The sequence below is a fragment of the Chrysemys picta genome, chromosome 7, assembly GCF_011386835.1.
Source record: "Chrysemys picta bellii isolate R12L10 chromosome 7, ASM1138683v2, whole genome shotgun sequence".
NCBI lineage: Eukaryota > Metazoa > Chordata > Testudines > Emydidae > Chrysemys > Chrysemys picta.
The window spans coordinates 55,214,001-55,232,842 of record NC_088797.1 but is presented as its reverse complement, the minus strand read 5'-3'; the positions used below and the strand labels follow the sequence as shown (position 1 = coordinate 55,232,842).

General features: G+C 46.1%; 1 protein-coding gene across 27 annotated transcripts in view; it reads left to right on the top strand.

Moving 5' to 3' along the window:
* Window positions 1–18,842, top strand: part of USP54 (ubiquitin specific peptidase 54) — a 236,926-nt gene that overhangs the window by 180,406 nt on the left and 37,678 nt on the right. For 23 of the 27 annotated variants that reach the window (XR_006174369.2, XR_010589458.1, XR_006174368.2 and 20 more), the window contains 5 exons: window positions 3,796–3,945; window positions 5,990–6,158; window positions 10,108–10,278; window positions 14,324–14,455; window positions 14,685–15,056. Coding sequence is in view for 24 of the 27 variants with exons in the window: in XM_065553291.1 (XP_065409363.1) it covers window positions 3,796–3,945; window positions 5,990–6,158; window positions 10,108–10,278; window positions 14,324–14,455; window positions 14,685–15,056 (994 nt within the window). In the remaining 3 variants the exon portion in view is untranslated. The remainder of the gene's footprint in view (window positions 1–3,795; window positions 3,946–5,989; window positions 6,159–10,107; window positions 10,279–14,323; window positions 14,456–14,684; window positions 15,057–18,842) is intronic. The other 4 variants (XM_065553302.1, XM_065553298.1, XM_005285606.4 and 1 more) reach the window with 1 other exon arrangement.

Here is an 18,842-nt window from a genome sequence, read left to right as displayed (position 1 = left end):
ACCGCAGGCCCCTCGGCCATACCAACCTCAAAATCGAGGGGATGCTTCGCGCAGAAGGTCAAGGACGGGCAGGAGGAGGCAACAACAGCAGCCCTTCGGCCAGTCTTCTACCCAACCAAGGCCTACACAGGGGCCTAGACCAACATTTTGATGGCCTGGTCGAGGACGATCTACCGGTCAGAACTCTGGATCCTACCAGCCTTACCTTTTCGTCACGTCTGTCCCCCTTCTAGCATGCATGGGCCCGGATCACGTCCGATGCTTGGGTGCTTCGCACGGTAAAGGAGGGATATTCTGTCCAGTTTTCCACCCTCCCGCCCCACCAGCCCCCCTCCCCGTCCCTCTTCGGGGACCCTTCTCACGATCAACTTCTACTTCAAGAAGTTCAGTCCCTCCTCGCCTCAGGGGCAGTAGAGGAGGCTCCCCAGGAGCTACAGGGCAAGGGCTTCTAGTCTCGATATTTCCTAATACCGAAAGGGAAAGGGGGCCTCAGACCCATTCTAGACTTGCGCGGTCTCAACAAGTTTGTGAAGAAGCTCAAGTTCTGCATGCTCTCCCTGACCTTCATCATTCCTTCCATGGATCCAGGAGACTGGTATGCGCCCTTGACTTAAAGGACGCATACTTTCATATTGCGATAATCCCTCGCACAGGCGTTACCTCAGGTTTCTCGTGGGCAACGCTCATCTACAATTTACGGTTCTGCCCTTTGGTCTGTCAGCAGCCCCAAGGATCTTCACGAAGTGCATGGCAGTCGTGGCTGCCTTCCTACGCAGGCACGGGATCCAGGTGTTTCCCTACCTGGACGATTGGCTCATCAAGGGCAGGTCCAGGGCGCAAGTGGAGGCTCAGGTGGTCTTTGCCAGGCAAACCTTCCTCGAGCTTGGCCTCTTACTCAACAAGGCCAAGTCCACACTATCTCCAACCCAAAAAATCGAATTCATAGGAGCGGTTCTGGACTCGACACACACCAGAGCATATCTCCCAGACACCAGATTCCGGACTATATCCAACATTATCCTCGGCCTCCAACGTTACCCCACCACCACAGCAAGAAGCTGCCTCAAATTACTAGGGCACATGGCAGCATGTATCTACATGGTGAGACATGCCACACTCAGACTGCGCCCACTCCAGTCTTGGTTGGCACGGGTTTATCGGCCAGTCAGGGACTCCCTAGAATTGGTGGTGACGTTACCTTGGCAGGTGCTGGACTCACTTCAATGGTAGCTCGACCCCGCGGGTGGTCTGCGCAGGAGTTCCTTTCCTCGACCCCGAGCCCCCCCTCTCCCTGGTAACGGACGCATCGGATCAGGAATGGGGTGCGCATCTGGGCGACCTCCGAACCCAAAGGCCTTTGGTCACGAGATGATCTTTCGCTCCACATCAATGTCAGGGAATTACGAGCTGTGCGCCTTGCATGCATAGCCTTCAAATCCCAGCTGGCAGGCAGATGCGTTTCTGTCCTCACGGACAATACTCCAACGATGTTCTATATCAACAAACAGGGTGGTGCTTGCTCCTCTCCCCTTTGCCGGGAAGCCCTTGCATTATGGGACTTTTGCGTACAGAATGTAATTCACCTGACAGCATCCTACCTCCCGGGGGCGCAAAACGGGCTCGCGGACGCACTCAGCCGCTTGTTCCAGGGTCACGAGTGGTCTATCCGCTGGGATATAGTTCTCTCAATTTTCCGGCTCTGGGGTCATCCCCAGGTGGACCTGTTTGCCTCCACCGAGAACAGGAAGTGTCACCAGTTCTGCTCCCTCAGGGGACGCAGTCCGGGGTCCCTAACAGATGCCTTTCTCCTCTCTTGGACAGACGGGCTATTTTACGCCTTTCCCCCGATTCCCATGATTCACAGAGTAATCCTCAAGGCCCACAGAGATCATGCTCGGCTCATCCTGATAGCGCCGGCATGGCCGCGCCAGCACTGGTACACGTCTCTCCTGCACATGTCTATGCGGGTGCCATTCAGGTTGCCCCTACTCCCAGACTTGATCACACAGGATCACGGTCGCCTGCTTCACCCGAACCTGGAGTCGCTCCACCTTACAGCCTGGATGCTCCATGGCTAAGCCCGGGGGAGTTGCAATGCTCTCATCAGGTCAGGCATGTCCTTCTGGGTAGCAGGAAGCCCTCTACAAGGACCACGTACTTGGCCAAGTGGAAGCGCTTCTCCTTCTGGGCCACACAATGGGGCAAGGCTCCCTTGCTCACCCCGGTCCCCCTCATATTGGACTATTTGCTGCATCTGAGACACCTAGGACTGACCCTCTCCTCGGTTCGAGTACACCTTGCTGCAATCTCGGTGTTCCACCTGGGAGAGGGGGGTACCTCAGTGTTTGCGAACCCATTCGTTACGCGGTTCCTTAAGGGCCTTGACAGACTGTTCCCAGACATCCGTCAACCTGTCCCGGCTTGGGACTTCAATTTGGTCCTGTCCATCCTCACAGGGCCCCCCTTCAAGCTGCTGGCTTCGTGCTCGCTGTTATATCTTTCATATAAGGTTGCGTTCTTTGTGGCTATCACATCAGCCCGGAGGGTGTCAGAACTCAGAGCTCTAACATCTGAACCCCCGTACACCGTCTTCCACAAGGACAAGGTCCAACTCAGGCCGCACCCAGCGTTCCTGCCTAAGGTGGTTTCCCCATTTCACATGGGTCAAGACATTTTTCTCCTGGTCTTTTATCCGAAACCACACTCCTCTGCGAGGGAGCATAGGCTGCATTCCCTTGACGTTCGCAGGGCTCTCGCTTTCTATATCGAAAGGACAAGGTCCTTCAGGAAGTCAACCCAACTTTTCGTTGCTGTGGCCGACAGGATAAAAGGGCTCCCGGTCACGTCACAGCGAATTTCGGCTTGAATCAGAACCTGCATCCGGGAGTGCTACAGTCGGGCCAATATACCAGCCCCGCCTATCACGGCCCACTCCACAAGAGAGCAGGCCTCGTCCACTGCGTTCCTGGCCCAGGTCCCGACGCAGGAAATTTGTAGAGCGGCCACCTGGTCCTCAATCCACACCTTTACGGCGCACTACGCCATCACACACCAGGCCAGAGATGATGCTGCCTTTGGCCGCGCAGTCCTCCAGTCAGCAGTAACCTCTGACCCTACCGCCTAGATTCGGGCTTGTGAGTCACCTGCTTGGAATGGACATGAACAATCACTCGAAGAAGAAAAAATGGTTACTCATCTTCTCATAACTGTTGTTCTTCGAGATGTGTTGTTCATGTCCATTCCAATACCCACCCTCCTACCCCTCTGTCGGAGTATCGGCAAGAAGGAACTGAGGGGGTGGAGGGTCGGCTGGCCCCTATATACAGCGCCATGAAGGCGCCATTCCAGGGGGCACCGAAGCCGACCCTACGGACGCTGCTATAGTAAAATCTTCCGGCTGGCGTGCACGTGGCGCGCACACACCTGCTTGGAATGGACATGAACAACACATCTCGAAGAACAACAGTTCCGAGAAGGTGAGTAACAGTTTTTTTTATTAATTTTCAGAGCAGAAATACACTTTAAAATCTAACAGGATTACATCATTGATATAAATGCCTTCCTTACAAGACAATTGTGGGCTGTCAGGCAACCTGGATTCTGTTCCCACCTCTGCCAATGACTTGTTGTATGACCATGGACCGATCACTTAACCATTCTGTGCCTTAGTTTCTCCATCTGAAAAAATGGCATATAACACTTAACGCAGCTCTGTAAAGCATTTTTAGCTCTTCAAATGAAACACAGTATTTTATTATATATTTTTTCTTCTCTCCTTTTCCGCACCCCTTGAAGCTCTTTTTCAGAGTAACTGATGACAGAGCAAAACAGTCAGAGCTGTATTTGGTGGGAATGATCTGTTACTACGGAAAACATTACTCTACCTTCTTCTTCCAAACGAAGATCCGCAAGTGGATGTACTTTGATGATGCCCATGTCAAAGAGGTAAGGAAATAGGAGATTATTTTTGTAAATGCTAAGAACTATTTGGTGAGGGTGTAGATCCATACTGCTTTCCAAAGATTTCCAGAAACTTTGTGTTTGTTCTCACACCTGAGGTCCTATTTAACTCCACTGCTCCTAAAGGTTTCTCTGAACGAACTAATGCTTTCTGTAAGTCCGATGGAGGAGATGCTTTCTCCAGAAGACCTGATTTTGCAGCAGAGGATAACCCGTTTAAAATGGGAGAATCGTAAAGCAATAAAAATAAGGCTTAAGAGAGGAGAGGGTGAAGAGTCTGAGGGACCCGGAAGGGGAAAGGGAAGAAGAGAAAAAGTGTTCAGGATCCTATTTCTTCTCCATTCAAAGATGCCTTCTAGTTATGTGATGGGAGGGTCCCTCTGATCTACATTATTTCTGATCTTCATGGTGTCACCTCAGACTGTTATTTAATTCCCATTGACCTTTCTTTGATTTCTTGGTGCCTGCACTGCTGATGGCAAAAGTTGAAACAGCTGTGGACTTCTGTACAGCAGAGACCTGCATGGCAACCAGTACCAGGTAAACTGACAACTGTTCAGTGGTACCAGAAAGCCCAGAGGCCTTCTCTTTGGTTCTGTTTAATTGCCTGCCAGTCTTGCCTTTATGCTGTTGGCTGGAATCCTACAATTCACCTGTGCCGTTGGATGTATTTCTCACACCCTCACCTGACAAATGGTGTTGCTATTGAGTCCCTTCTCCTCAGGTTTACGGTAGAATTATCTGGATGCCACACCCCTCTAGTAGCTGTTTCCTAAGGCGCATTCTTCCCTCTCTTACCAATGCCTTTTTTCCCCCTGCGCCTAGGATGAAATGCTTGCCATCAAAGCCATCAGCACTGGGATCTTGGCACATGGTTACTACATCTCATTAGTTCATTGGGCTTCATCTCATGCCCCTCCCCTTCTATTTCCCCTTGTCACAAAGGCACAAAAGTAACAAAGCTTTCTTCCGTAATCTCACCAAGCAGTCTCTAAGGGAGAGCTATAAACCTTCCACTTGTTCTTGGTCACGTTCCTCTGCAGTAAAACCCTGCTAAGGATAATACGGTGCTGTAACATAATACCTGTGTAAGGAGTAGACCTGTTGGAGTGGACGTTCTGTGCATCTCTGCAAACCTGTACTAAAACACAGGGAAGTGTTTTCAAATGAATACTGGCTGCAAGAATTAAAGTCCAGCTCACCAAAACAGAAACTACAGTCATGCTGACCTCTCAGAAGAATAAATGATTATACAGCAAGGTGTTTAACCCCTTGCATGCTGGATGAGTCTTCACCGAATATTAGCTGTGATCTCAATTAATCCCAGTGCTGGAAATCTGTGGTTTGCGTGTTTGATTTTTTTTTTTTTACTTAATGCATTTTGTAAATTATGATAGATTAATTAGTACCAAAGCTATAACATTAAAAATGTGCCCTGATTTTGGTCAGTGAAGTGTTGGGAAATTTCATGTGGTAAAAAGTTTTTCTTAGCATGAGTAAACTCTGAATGGGAAAGAATATTAGTTTAAGCCTATATTCTAGCAAACATTAATTTTGTTTAACTATAAAACAGTAAATATCTCAATTATCAAAACAAGGCATAAACTGTTTCTGGTCTGCTGACAGTGGGCTCCCGTCCAGCTGGTATCACAAATTGTCCCTTTTCTGCAGTATGGTGGCTGTCAGAAGAAGGCATGGAAATGTCAATTTTAATTAACATCTTTACTTTCAGTAACATTTCAGAGTTTATAACAAGCATGAAATGCTTCAGCATGTGAATGTAGAGTGGGGCTCTGGGAAGAATTAGTGCAGCTTTATTGTGATCACTTATCACTTGTCCCTTGTCACCTTGGGCATCAAGAATCTTGGGGTGGGGGGTGGGAGGGGCGGGAAGGTGTTCAGGGAGTGTTACTTGATTGTACAGTGCAGCATATGAAGAGGTTAAGAACCAGTCTCTTGGTTTGCCTGAGAGAAGTAAAAAGAAAAGCTGAGCAGTGTTCTTGTTCTTGTTGTTGTTTTTTTAATTCAGATTGGTCCAAAGTGGAAAGATGTTGTGACCAAGTGCATCAAGGGTCATTATCAGCCTTTGCTGCTGCTTTATGCAGATCCAAGAGGAACTCCAGTGTCAATGCAAGACTTGCCCTCTCAGGTGGATTTACAGCAGTATAGCAGGACTTGCTATGATAGCGAGGACTCAGGTAAACAGACTGAACTGTACACTTTATGCCCATCTCCATTGCAGCTGAACTGTTAGAAAAATGTTGCTTCATTTTGGGTGATATTTTGCTAGCCAGGTCTCTGTCACTGATCAAAGCTGACCTAGAGTCCTGAGAAGGATCCTCAGTATTTAACTCTTAAACCTTCCCTTCCAAACTACAGCTCCATAAATTACAAGTACATCCTCCTGCCTGAAAGACTTGCTTTCAGGGCTTCTCTTTAAGACCAAACATCATCTGGGGAAGGTTTCCGTTAAGTAATGTGATGAGCCATCCTCTTTTACTCCATCCAGGGCAGAATTCACTGTCTTTGGAGCATTCCCAGATTTTGACAGCCAGAATTTCAAGAGACCAAATGCTATTGCTAAACCAGAGGATGAGCATGTAATTTTACTTTTTAAATGTATAAAGACAGCCAAATGATTACAAAAAACGCACCTAATCACAAAACATTCAAGGTCTCTATCATTTTAAATGTCTGGAAATTTGTCTTTTCTAAGTATATCTAGGAGAAAATACTGACACAAGAATATGGAACAATCTTTGTGTAGAGGGGAACAGTATAAGATTTATCTAGTGATTGAATTCATAAAATTATCCTGAGTTTTTAACAAGAAAGAAACAGGAGCAGAGATGCACAAAACATAAGAGAAGGTGATCAATGCTTTTGACAGAACATACAGAATGCATAAAGAGAGTGACTGCCAACATGAATCTCTTGGGGTTTAAATGAGGCATCCAATCCAATACTCTCTCTTAAATATGCTGTATTATCCAGCAATATAGTACTGATATGATACACTAATGGATTAGGGAGAGAAAACACAGTGCTGTCGGTGGTGTTCCATTGGTTTGGAAGGATGTGGTCAGGTAAGATGCCTTCGGAAATGAGTTCTGAGTCTGCTAAATGTTTGAAATAATCATGAACAGAAGGGTAATTTGTTAATTACCTGGATAAATTAGGACACTGAACAGACTGAAGTGAGATGAGGCTTCCTGTAAAGAAGAGGAAGTATAGGCATTTTGAGAGGCACATTTTAAAAGCAATCAAAAAGAGAGATTGTGGTGGTGGATATAAACTGTACATGAGCTTACACTATGGTAGTATTGCGAGGAAGGCTGATTCTATTCTTGGATATTTACAGAGAAGGTGACCTGCGTTTGGGAGGGCTTCATAGGTTGCCAAGAACAGTAGTCTGAGCGCAGGACCAGAAAAATAGCACCTTCCTTCCAGAAATTCTACCCATTCACACGATTTGGGCTTGTCTACACAACAATTAGACCATGGCAAGCTGGGTGTGAATGTACCCTGTGCTAGCCTGCTGCAGTGTAACTGTCCATCCTGCTGATGTGCATTAACAGTTTGTTAATGCACTTTGAGAGAGAGACTAGATCAAAGCGCTCTAATGAACTGTTCACACATGTCAGCAGATACATATGGATATTTAGACCACGGCTTGCTAGTGTGGGGTATATTCACAACCCAACTTGCCATGTCTAATTATTTGTGTAGATAAACCTTTAGTTTTAAAAGCAGTTATGGCAGTCATGGTCACCACCTGTGACTCTGGTCCTTGTGCTTTTTGGCTGGTGAAGATGTAGGGAGCATCTGGAGCCTCTACTAACAGATTGTCATTACATCATATAATGAGGGGAATCTATCATGCACCCTAAAATGAGCAACATTCCAATCAATACTAATGAAACCATCACTCAACAATAGATTTTGTACACAACCACTTAGAGCATGTCTTCACTAGCAACGTTAAAGCTCTGCTGCAGCAGCGCTTTAACGTGGCTGTGTAGTGCTCTCCCAACGCTATAAAAAACCACCTCCACAAGGGGAATAGCTACCAGCACTGGTGCACTGTCTACACTGGCGCTTTACAATGCTGAAACTTGCAGCAGTCAAGGGGGTGTTTTTTCACACCCCTGAGTGGAAAAATTGCAGCGCTGTAAAGTTCCAGTGTAGAAAAGCCCTTAATGACTTGTCTCCAATTTCTAAGCAAGCTAATTGAGAACCTTGCAAAAAAGAGTCTCCAATGCCACCTGTTAGGTGCTAGTATCTCTGGCAAGTTTCAGGCCGGGACATGCTACAAAGACGGTTCTTGTAGTTCTGGTTAACCTCCAAGGGAAGTACATCCATGTTCATTCTGTTGGATCTCTCTTCAGCATCTGATCCTATTGTATCCTGACTTGCTTCCAAGAAGCTTCAGAGCTGAATAGAAACATCCTAAAATGGTTCAGGTGTTTTCTTTCAAACTAAACACAGACAGTCATTACGAGCAACCTATTCTTCCATTTCCAAAATCCTCACTGCTGAGTCCCACAAGGTTTGGTCCTCTCCCTCACATTATTCAATATCTATATGAAGCTGTTGAGAGGGCTGGTGAGACAATATGGGTTGAGGTGCCAGCAGAATGTAGATGACATCTAGCTCTGCAACTCCTTTATGTCAAATGTCAATAATATATCTCCCCGCTTTATCAATGCCTAGCTGAAATAAGCATGAAGAGCACTGTCTAAAGCTGAATCCAGACAAACTGATATGGTGCTAGTAGAAAGAGAGAAATGCTTCAAAGAACTTGTCACCTCTACAACATCAGTTAAAAAATTTTTTTCTTCCCTCTGATTAAATCCATCTGTCCATCTGTGACTGACCATAATATTGCACCCTATCCTATAAGAAGCAGATCTTCATGCTAATCATTGTATCTCATCATATCTAGGACTGAAGCCACGCTCTTTGGAGAAAGCTTCAGCTGGTACAAAATGTTACAAATCTCTCTGTGCATAGTCACTGTGAAGCTTTGCTTTCAGTTGAATAGAGAGTCCATTTCAAGCTCTGTGCCGTGATACTCAAAGCATTCCATGGGATTGGTCTCTAGCTACCCAAGATCATCTTTCCTTTCATGACCATGATCTCCCACCACATTGCAGAGGCATAGTGACACTTTTAACCAGTAGGGGGAGGCTTGAGAGTCCAGAAGACAACTTTCACAGAAATTTTACGTAGACTATTGGATTTGCTCCCAGAAGAAATCAAAGTGGCTGTGGAACTAAATGCTTACATAACTAAATAGAGAGCTTATGTGTTCAGTTTTGCGTTTCTTTAATTTCATCACGTGCACAGGTATGTGTGGGTGGGTATGTTGTACATACACAACACCCTGTAAACTATTCAAAGTATTTTTCCTGCAGGTTGAGAAAAAAGGACAGAAAGAGAAAGCTGTATATATATGTTAAAGGGCTTAGGGATATGAGAAATGCCATACTCGATCAAACTTGTGGTCCATCTAGTGCAGGAACCTGTCTCCAACTGCAGCCAGCACCCAGTGCTTAAGAGGAAAGGTGCAAGATACCTTGCATTAAGCAGAAGTGTTCTATTCCCTAATAGTTAGATTGGTTTAAACCCTAAAGCATGAAATTTAATATCTCTTTGAAAGTTCATAGCACTATTATAATTCTGGATATTCTTGTTATCCGTATAAATCTCCAATTCTCTTTTAGAATCTTATTTAGTTTTTGGCCTCAGTGCAATCTTGTGGCAATCAGTTCCACAGTTTAATTATGCTAATAGGCTTGTTAGTTAATAAAGAACAAAATCAACTTGAAATTAACTAATTTGTTGACAGTTCACGTGGAGATTGGTAAAGTTTTCATCATAGTCATATTTATTGAAAGTATATTTTTGACCTCTCCCTTAGATGAAAAGGGGTCAGACTAGATGACATGAGTCTCCACCCAGTCAATTCCACCATCCTTGAATCTATGAATATTGTGTAGGTGATTCTCCATATCCCTTTGCTCCTAAACCTGTTTCTTTGCTTCTGTTTAGTTTCCTCCATTCTGTTTCTGTTTTCTGTCATAATCTCTCCTGATTTGTATATCCCAAATAGAGGCTGACATTTGCCATTACTTCCTTTATTAGGGAGGGAGCCTTCCATCTCGAGTGACACCAGGACAGACTCCTCTACAGACAGCTATCCCTATAAACACTCACACCATGAGTCTGTGGTCAGTCACTTCTCTTCTGACTCGCAGGGGACAGTCATCTATAATGTGGAGAATGACACAGCTTCGCAAAGCAGCAGGGACACAGGTAGCAGACACCTTTGTGCTCATGTAGCCATTGTGAATCTGGAGATTACAGTAGAGCTAAGTTAAACAATATCTGTTTAAATACAGCCCAGGGCATATTGGCATAAGGGTGCTCTTTGAAGTGCTGGCATCTGGTGAATTATGGCCCACAATCTATAGTATGGTGCAGCTGTACAAAGCACTGTTTCAAAATGTTGTCAGTGGGTGGCATGTGCAAGTCCCTGCATTCAAGTAGCTGAGGCTATATGGGAAGGGAGCCCACACTATTAGGACCTATATGTGATCATGAGGGAGTTTCTGCTTAAAGTGGACAGCAGTGAGGATGGGTATCCATCTGCACTGGGGGATGACAGAGGTCAGAGAATAGCTGTCTGCCTGTACTGTGGAGGCAAGTTTGTGGGCATCTGGAGTGAGAGGAGAATCTGTCCTAGGGAGGAAGCTGGGTGGGGGTCTGGTGGGAGAATCTAATAGGAGATAGGGTGGAGGTCTCAAGGTGTAGAGCTACCCTGTCAGCTGTGGCCTGTGCTTGTCACAAAGCATCTAGCCTGTGACCTGGCCAGTCTGTTCCTGAATGCAGCACAGAGCTTTGACATTAATTTCTAATAAAGGACTACACTAGTTAAAAGAGCGGAACTTTCCATATACCAAAAGGGTGACCTGTTAATAGTATATCTGTAAATTGAACTAATTTTGTGTGCACCAAACCTAACAGGGTTCACAAAGGGGGCATTCCTGTTAAATGAACAGCTCCTTGTTACACCAAAATTTCTCCAAGCAGCACATTTTGGTACTATTTCACTCAGCAAGTTCTTGCCCTCCTGTTTGTAACAGCATACATGTATCCATCTGTGGTTCAAATTTTTACTTACAGTTCAGACCAGAGTTTGGGAAGGTATTTCTCACAATGAAGAACTGGACTTTGTGAAAGAGTAGATTTCAAACAGGTGTTCTTCGGTGCTCTTTGATTCCTCACCATGCATTCAGTAACTGGCACTCCAAGCCTTTGGTTGATATATTTTTATTTCCAGGTTAAATGTTTGACAGATAAGGCTGCTACAGTAATTCTAGATGAGAGAGAGAGAGAGAGAGAGACAGAAGGGGAAATGTAGGGCAAAATTTGATAATGATGAAAAACCGAAACTTATATTGATCTTCGGAACAACAAGAATTCTAGTTAACCTAAGATGCTGGGATATTATTTATATCCCAAAATGACACAGATGTAATTAGAGAGGCTCCTGCCCTGCAACACTTATAGTCAAAGTAGACAGAAGAGGTGAGGGGTGGGAGAGGGAACGAAAATACAGGAGCAGATGAAATTCAACATTTATATTATTAGTTTCATGATTTGTGTAGTGACTTTCTCCTTTTATTTCTTCTCCTGCTAATTCTATCCCATGTTTTTCCTCCAGTTCTTACCCCTCACTTACTGCCTAATTCAAACCTGCCTCCTTTCTCCTGATCTAGTCTTCAGCTATATTCAGTCCCTGCATATTAGCTAATCCCTACTTGGTCATCCTCCTTTGTCTTTTCCGTCCTCCTTCCTCCCTACTCAAGTCTTCCCCAAAAAAGTTAATCTCCCAGCCTCACGCAACAGCTCAGCCATCAAATGCTGACTCCAGTGGCTGTAAAGGAGCCACCCCATCGCTCCTGTCAACTGCGCCTGCTATTGAATCAGTCTGTGAGAAAGCTGGATTCTTCATTAGTGGCCACTTCCCCCACTTCTCCACCCCAGAGTTCTATGGACCCTATCCCACATCGCCCTCCTGGGAAGGAAGACCATTGGGGCCATGTGCCCTCAAACACCTGGGTACATCAGGATGGGGATGGGTGGGGCTCACTGAATGGTTAAGCTAGCCCTCTGCCACTTCTGGCAGCCAATGCTATCAAGCTCAATAATGCATGAATTCTAACTCCTCTGCTCAAACTCCTAAGATCACATTGTCTCAAGTGATCTGGTTTCATTCCCTTTTCTAACCCCATGCTCCCAGCCTTTGGGCTTTAAAGATACTTTCTATCGACATCACTGGGCTTTAAAGATACTTTCCATTGCTTATTAATCCATATGATTGCTTGAATGTGAGGCATCTAGTATTTAAAAATACTCTTCAAGGGGCAGATTTTGTATGTGCTCGTTGCATGCTTAGGAGAAATCCTGTTTTGGTAATTTAGTGAATTCAGCAAAATTAATTAAAGGTGCTAGATTGACAGCTCTGGAGATTGTGTGCACGCTGTACCTGGGCTGTGAATTTCAGATACTGCAAACTTTTCCCATCCTGCCTCACTAGTAGACTTTGTCCCTGGAAGGACCGCGGTTAGGGGGACAAGGTAATTCAGGCTCCATGCTCATTTAGTACTTGGTGCCTCTGCTGAGACTGTGGCACATACTGTGACCTTGTCCAGTTTATGGATGGAAATATAGGAGAGAATTGGTAAAGCTGTCAACCTCCCAGTCCACAGTGGCTAATTGTGCATTTTAGGACTAGATAAATATTAAATATTCTTGCCATGTCTAAAAGCCCCAACTGTAGCAGCAGTGGTACTCTTTAAATAGCTGCTGTGACAACATTGGAAATGCCCTAACCTACCATTGCTATCAGAATGGAAGAACTTTTTTTTTAAAGCTAGCTAAAGAAATTGTGCACTCTGAATGCAATATGGGCTCCTTTTATCACCATGGTAACTGCTACAAGATATCTTATATCCTTACAGACTGACAGAATAGCATTATGTGCCTGCTGGCATCCAAAGCTCATGTTGTGAAAGAATGCGTTCCCCCAAACCCACTTCATGGCATCTTTCCTGCTCAGGCACTTAAGTCCTAATTTACCTACCACTCCCCCCAATCTTCCCTTCGGATGCCTCTCTTGTTCTTTCCTTATTTTCCCCACTTCCATATATATTGCCTCTTTCTGAAGAGTACCTACTACAAAATCACACTCTTCCTTGGCTTCACAGACAAATTGAAACACAGGATGTTTCAATCTCATTAGCCTCCATTTGGGTGGGTTGCCCTTGCATGCATACTGTCACATCTTTATTTGTTGATGTAGCACCTCTACCTAAAAAGCAAATTCTCCTTTTGCTTTAATATATTTTTTGAATTTTGATATTATTTATTTTGAAAGATGAATTAAAAAAGCTAATTGTAATGGCAAGTTCTGCGACGTGGGTTCTCTGAAGAGGAATTGGATTGGGACCATCAGCTCCTCCCACAAAGGCCATTGAACAGTTGTCAGGGAATTGGAGTTTTCATTCACTACCCCTATGCCAGATTGAAGTTGATGGTGGAAAGGCTGGAAAGCCTTTGGATCTCCTTCCCAAACTCCATCTTTGTCCTGCTTGGGAGCAGTCCTGATTTGGAATGGGACTGCTCATGTTAGTAAAGTCACACAAATGCATGTGTTTACAGATTTGGGGTCTTACACTGTAGGAACCACAAAGCTGAGTGCTTACACATTTGTAACCATTATTGTTAATCTCACTTCAAGGGATTTCAAACTTAATTAGAAAAAATATTGTGGTCATTAGCTTGGTAATAAATTGGTGTGAGGATGAGGCACTCTTACCAAAGGGCAAATTCTTACAGGGAAAATCTGTGCTAAATTGTGAACAAATATTTTCTAACTCAATTGAACCAAAGAAAAGATTTGTGTGTAGTGCGCAAAAGAGAATTTGTGAGGAGAAGAAAATCAAACAAACTGTGTGTGTTTGAATGCGAGAGCTGTTGGAGTGTTGCTATTGCAAGATAATGGTGTCCCTGGAGCATTGAGGCAAGGCACAATCAACTGCTTCCCATCTCTGTGGATGATCTCTCTCATTTAACACAGTCCCTAGAGTTGCTTTGTTGCTCTTTTGTGACTATTTTTAAAAACTTTTAGATACAAATTATTTAAAGCAAATGACTTTGCTTACTAGAAGCTGCCAGTTACCATTGGAGTGTCTGTGCAGCTCAGGAAGAGTGAGAAGGGCCTATTATTCTTAGAATGTTGAACAACCAATCCAAAGACTCTTGTCATCTAAACTGTGTTCTCTTATTCTTTAAGGACACTTGACTGACAGTGAATGTAATCAGAGGCATATTTCCAAAAAGAGCTCACTGACTGACCGCAAGAGGAGTTCTAGCCGGTCTCGGCGAAAAGGGGATGAGATACAGTCATCAGGATACCATAGTGAAGGCAAGGGTCATTGTTTTAATTGCTTTGTCACTCTTTCTGTATGTGTTTTTGTGATTCTTTGTGTGTAAGTGCACCTCCCTTGCTGTGTGTCTCCCTGTCTCTGTGTTTTGGCCTGTCTTGCCTTTGCTGATTTCCCTTTGTATGGCTTCAGAAAGATGTTGTGAATAGTGCTACTAGTTTAAAATGAAGTTATTTTTGTTCCTCTTGCCTTCTCCTTTGTATACTGCAGGGGAAACACTGAAGGAGAAACAAGCCCCCAGAACTGCCCCTAAGCCATCCAGCAGCACCAGCAGACTTAGAGAGTTTAAAGAGACAGTCAGCAATATAATCCACAACCGACCAGCCCAGACCAACCAAGGCCCTCCTTGTGGAGGGAATGTAGTGGGTCAGTCAAAGATACGGCGCCCCAGGAACTTGCCTGTGCATTCTCGCGACTGGGAAATGGAGAGTACCAGCAGTGAATCCAAATCCAGTTCATCTAGCAAGTACCGTCCGACCTGGAGACCCAAAAGGGAGTCACTGAACATAGACAGCATCTTCAATAAAGACAAGAGGAACCATTGTGGCTACACGCAGCTCAGCCCCTTCTCTGAAGATGCAGGTGAGGGGGGAGAGAGATGTATGTTGTTGGGTTGTAACTGGAAAAATACAGTTAGGTGCAGAATTAATCATAACCATCAACTGCTGTATGGAAACTATGTAGTGGCAGTGCCAAACTTTGTCACACTCTTGAGCACACTCCCATCCTTTTCACGGTAGTTGCTTTGGTGATAGTGAAGCGTTCATATGAAGTTTGTGTATATGTATGCACTGTGCAGTGTATATATTATTTTGAGTGTTTGTTCTCCTGTCTTGTATTCTGTTAAATTCCATTCCCGTGGAAGCAAAGACAGGGTACGCATCGTTGTGTATACGGCTGAAACAGAGCCTGGACTGGGCTGCTGTTGGGCAACTAAGAATTTGTATTGCAGGATGTTCTCATGCATTGGTCTCAAACATGTGCCCCAGGGCTGGCCTGCTCCCTCTGACCGGTGTATATATTCTGCGCCCTCTGTCTTCCTCCTGCTAATCATAGCATATACTGCATGATGTCTTGGACTAAAGAATGAAAGAGTTCCCCTTGCTAGCTACCATTCTCTATTCTGAGTGCCTGTCATGAGCCCTAGCACCCAACGCATGGTTTACCTGGACCTGCCTCTCACTGCACCTGTAGATGGAGGCCAAAGCCCAGCTCTGCACTGCTTTGGGTTGGGAAATCTCTGTTTGGAAGCAAGAGCTCCTGACATCCATGGCTTCTTCCCCTGCTCTGAGAATGCAACAAAGATCCAGGCAGCTTTATTGTCTTGTTCACATCCAGTTAGGGGAGAGAAATCCCCTAAACCTTACAAAGGGACTGGCGATCAGACACCTTCTGGTGCTGTTCCCCAGGGCCCATAAATGGCTGGAGCTGCTGAGTTCCATTCCATGGTTGAGAAATGAGTAGGGGAGAGGATGCGTGTTGATGGATGACCAAGGTATCGTTGGGGAAACCTGAGGGGGATGAGAGGAGAGAGAGATGGAGGAAATTGATGGGGAGAATCTAGAAGTTAAGGAGGATTGGAAGGGATGAAGCAATCATGGGAATGAGGAAGGAGAAAACTTGAGGAAGGAGGGAGAGACCATTACTCATGGAAAGGACAGAAAAGGGGCATGAGGGGAACCAATCAAAGGCAAATAGGAATGCACGTTAAAATCAGAAAGGGGATAACACTAAAATATGAAGAATTAGGAAAAGAAACATAATGAGTTATATTAAAAAATGTAATCAAAATCTGAATGCCAAAATTGTAAAATAGATTTCATATAATGTTTAATGCACAGTGCCATAAAGAGCTAGATCAGCAGAGAATGGAGAATCAAAACAAAATCCTTGCTCCAAAAAAAATCTTACTATCTAATGCACAAGTGGGTACTAGTACACAAAACAGTTATGTGCACAAATGCAGAGTGTTACAGAGAAGGAGAGATTCTTCTTCGAGGAGTGTCCCCGCAGGTGCTCCACTTAAGGTGTCTTGATGCCCTGTGCTTGTAATCAGAGATTTGTGGTAGCAGTACCCGGTTGGGCTATGCATGCGCCGCTCCGAGCGGTTACATGGCAGTGCACAGCCAACCATCCCCCAGTTCCTTTTCTACCACGTTTAGCTTGAGTCGGAGTGATCAGCAGTTCCCTCTCTTACCTCAGTTAGTTCGTAGTTCTTCTTCAAGTGATTGCTCATGTTGATTCCATTCTAGGTGTGTATGCGCCCATGTGTGCAGTCATCAGAGATTTTTGCCTTAGTGGTATCTGTAGGGTTAGCTGTGGCGCTGTCTGGAGTGCCGCATTCATGCAGTGGTATATCAGGCGCTGCCGGCCCTACGCCCTCTCAGTTCCTTCTTAATGCCAGAGGTGGTTAGTTGAAGGGCCTTCCTTGCTTAGCAAGTGCTAGTGGTTTTTTCATGCCTTAGGACCTTTTTTAAATAGTTTGTGTATAGTGTTAGTTAAGTTGTCTTAAGTGTAGTTAGTTACGGTCCCAGTGGGGACTTTGCCCCAGGTGGGGCATGTCCCGGTCTCCCGGGTTTAAGCCCTGCTCAGATTGCAACAGGCCTATGCCTGTTAGTGACCCCCATAGCAGCTGTCTTAAGTGCTTGGGGGAGTCACACGTTAAGGATCAGTGCCAGATCTGTAAGAACTTTTGGCCCCAAACCCAAAAAGAGTGAGATATTCGTATTGGGGCCCTCCTGATGCAGTCTGCCCTTCACCCGGCTTCTGAGCCGTCATGACAGGTTTCACTGAGCACCTTGGCCTCCATGCACAGTGTGCCGCCAGCACCCAGTTCCTCCTAGCACCGAGCGCCATTGCCGGTGCCGAAAAAGAAAACAAAAAAGTGCAGCTCCCTAGCTCCAAGCAAAAAGGCCCAAGGGTCAACGGCCAAGGGACTTGGGCCTACCCACCAGGCTACTCCGGAGCCACGTCCTCATGCCTCCCCGGTTGGGGCCCCCAGTCTCCTCAAAGGTCCGTCACCAACTCCTGGGAGTGGTATAGGACCCATGCCCCGGCCGGCACTGTCATCTGCCCAGGCTCCCCGGGGCAGAGAGAGCACAGGTCTCCACCTGTTCTGATGATGACTCTGGTGCTGCAGGACTCAGCTAAGGCTCCCCAAGAAGGCAAGCCAGCCACCAAGACCCCCTCAAGGAGCAGGCAGAACACTGCTGGTCACCAGAGAGGAGGTGATGTTCCTGTTCGCCACGCTGAGGATCCGAGACTCGAGGATCTGAGACCTGTCATTGGTCGCTCAGACTAGCGTCCAGTTTCCCTCAGTGTCACTCACCTGTATGGGGTCGATACTTCCCATACCATTCCCGGCACCAGTCATCCTCCCATCGGTTGTCTTCTCAACGTCAGTCCTGATCGTTGGTGCAGTTCCTTGTCCCGGCACCGGTCTCCCCATCACTGGTACCAATCTCCCCTGTACTGACACCAATCTCCCACCTCTGGTCAGTTGCTGGTAGCCACAACCAGTAAACAAACCCAGGGATTGACCGCCCTTCCCTGGTCACAGGAAGGTGATTCCTCTGGCACGGAGGGCCAGTTCAGCCCATTGCCTAGGCCCCACTGGTGGGATTGGGCACCGGAACCTGCACCGTTGTCTGCGGCACCGCAGTGGCACCACGGCCAGTGGCCAGCGCAGTGGCTTTGCAATATTGCAGCGTGTGGGACATGATGATGCCCCCTTTGCGGCGCTCTTTGTTCGCTGCATCGGAACTCCAGTTGGCAACACCGACGGCAACAGGCTCAGTGCCGGGGGCCCATTCAGAGGTTGCAGTGGAAGAGCCTGTGCCCACCCCTAAGCCTCCCTCTCCAGCAGTAGTCCAATCTTCCTGGGACCTCCCAGCCCTGGGACCTCTCCTGGTGGTCCAATCTTCCTCATCGGCTCTGGACGAGGCAGTCACAGGACCTTCAAGGGCTAACCTGCCGGACAATTTCAAGGAATATCAGGCATTACTTCTGTGTGTAGCCAAGAATTTGGGGCTGGAGGTGCAGGAAATGGCGGAGCAAGAGGACACTCTCTCCAATGTCCTCTCGGCCTCTACGCCCACCCGGATCGCCCTACCCATGCATAAAGAGGTTCTTAAGATCTCCAAGGCCCTATGACAAACCCCTTCTTCCATTCCTCCCACCTCCAAAAGGGCCAAAAAAAAGTACTTTGTTCCAGCCAAAGGGTTTGAATATCTTTATATCCACCCACCCCCAGGCTTGTTGGTTGTGTCTGCAGCCAACGAGAGGGACAAGCATGGTCATACCTCCTCGACTCACAAGTACTGCCAGCTTACAATTTTGAGTGGCGAATCATCAAGCCCTGTTTGGCAG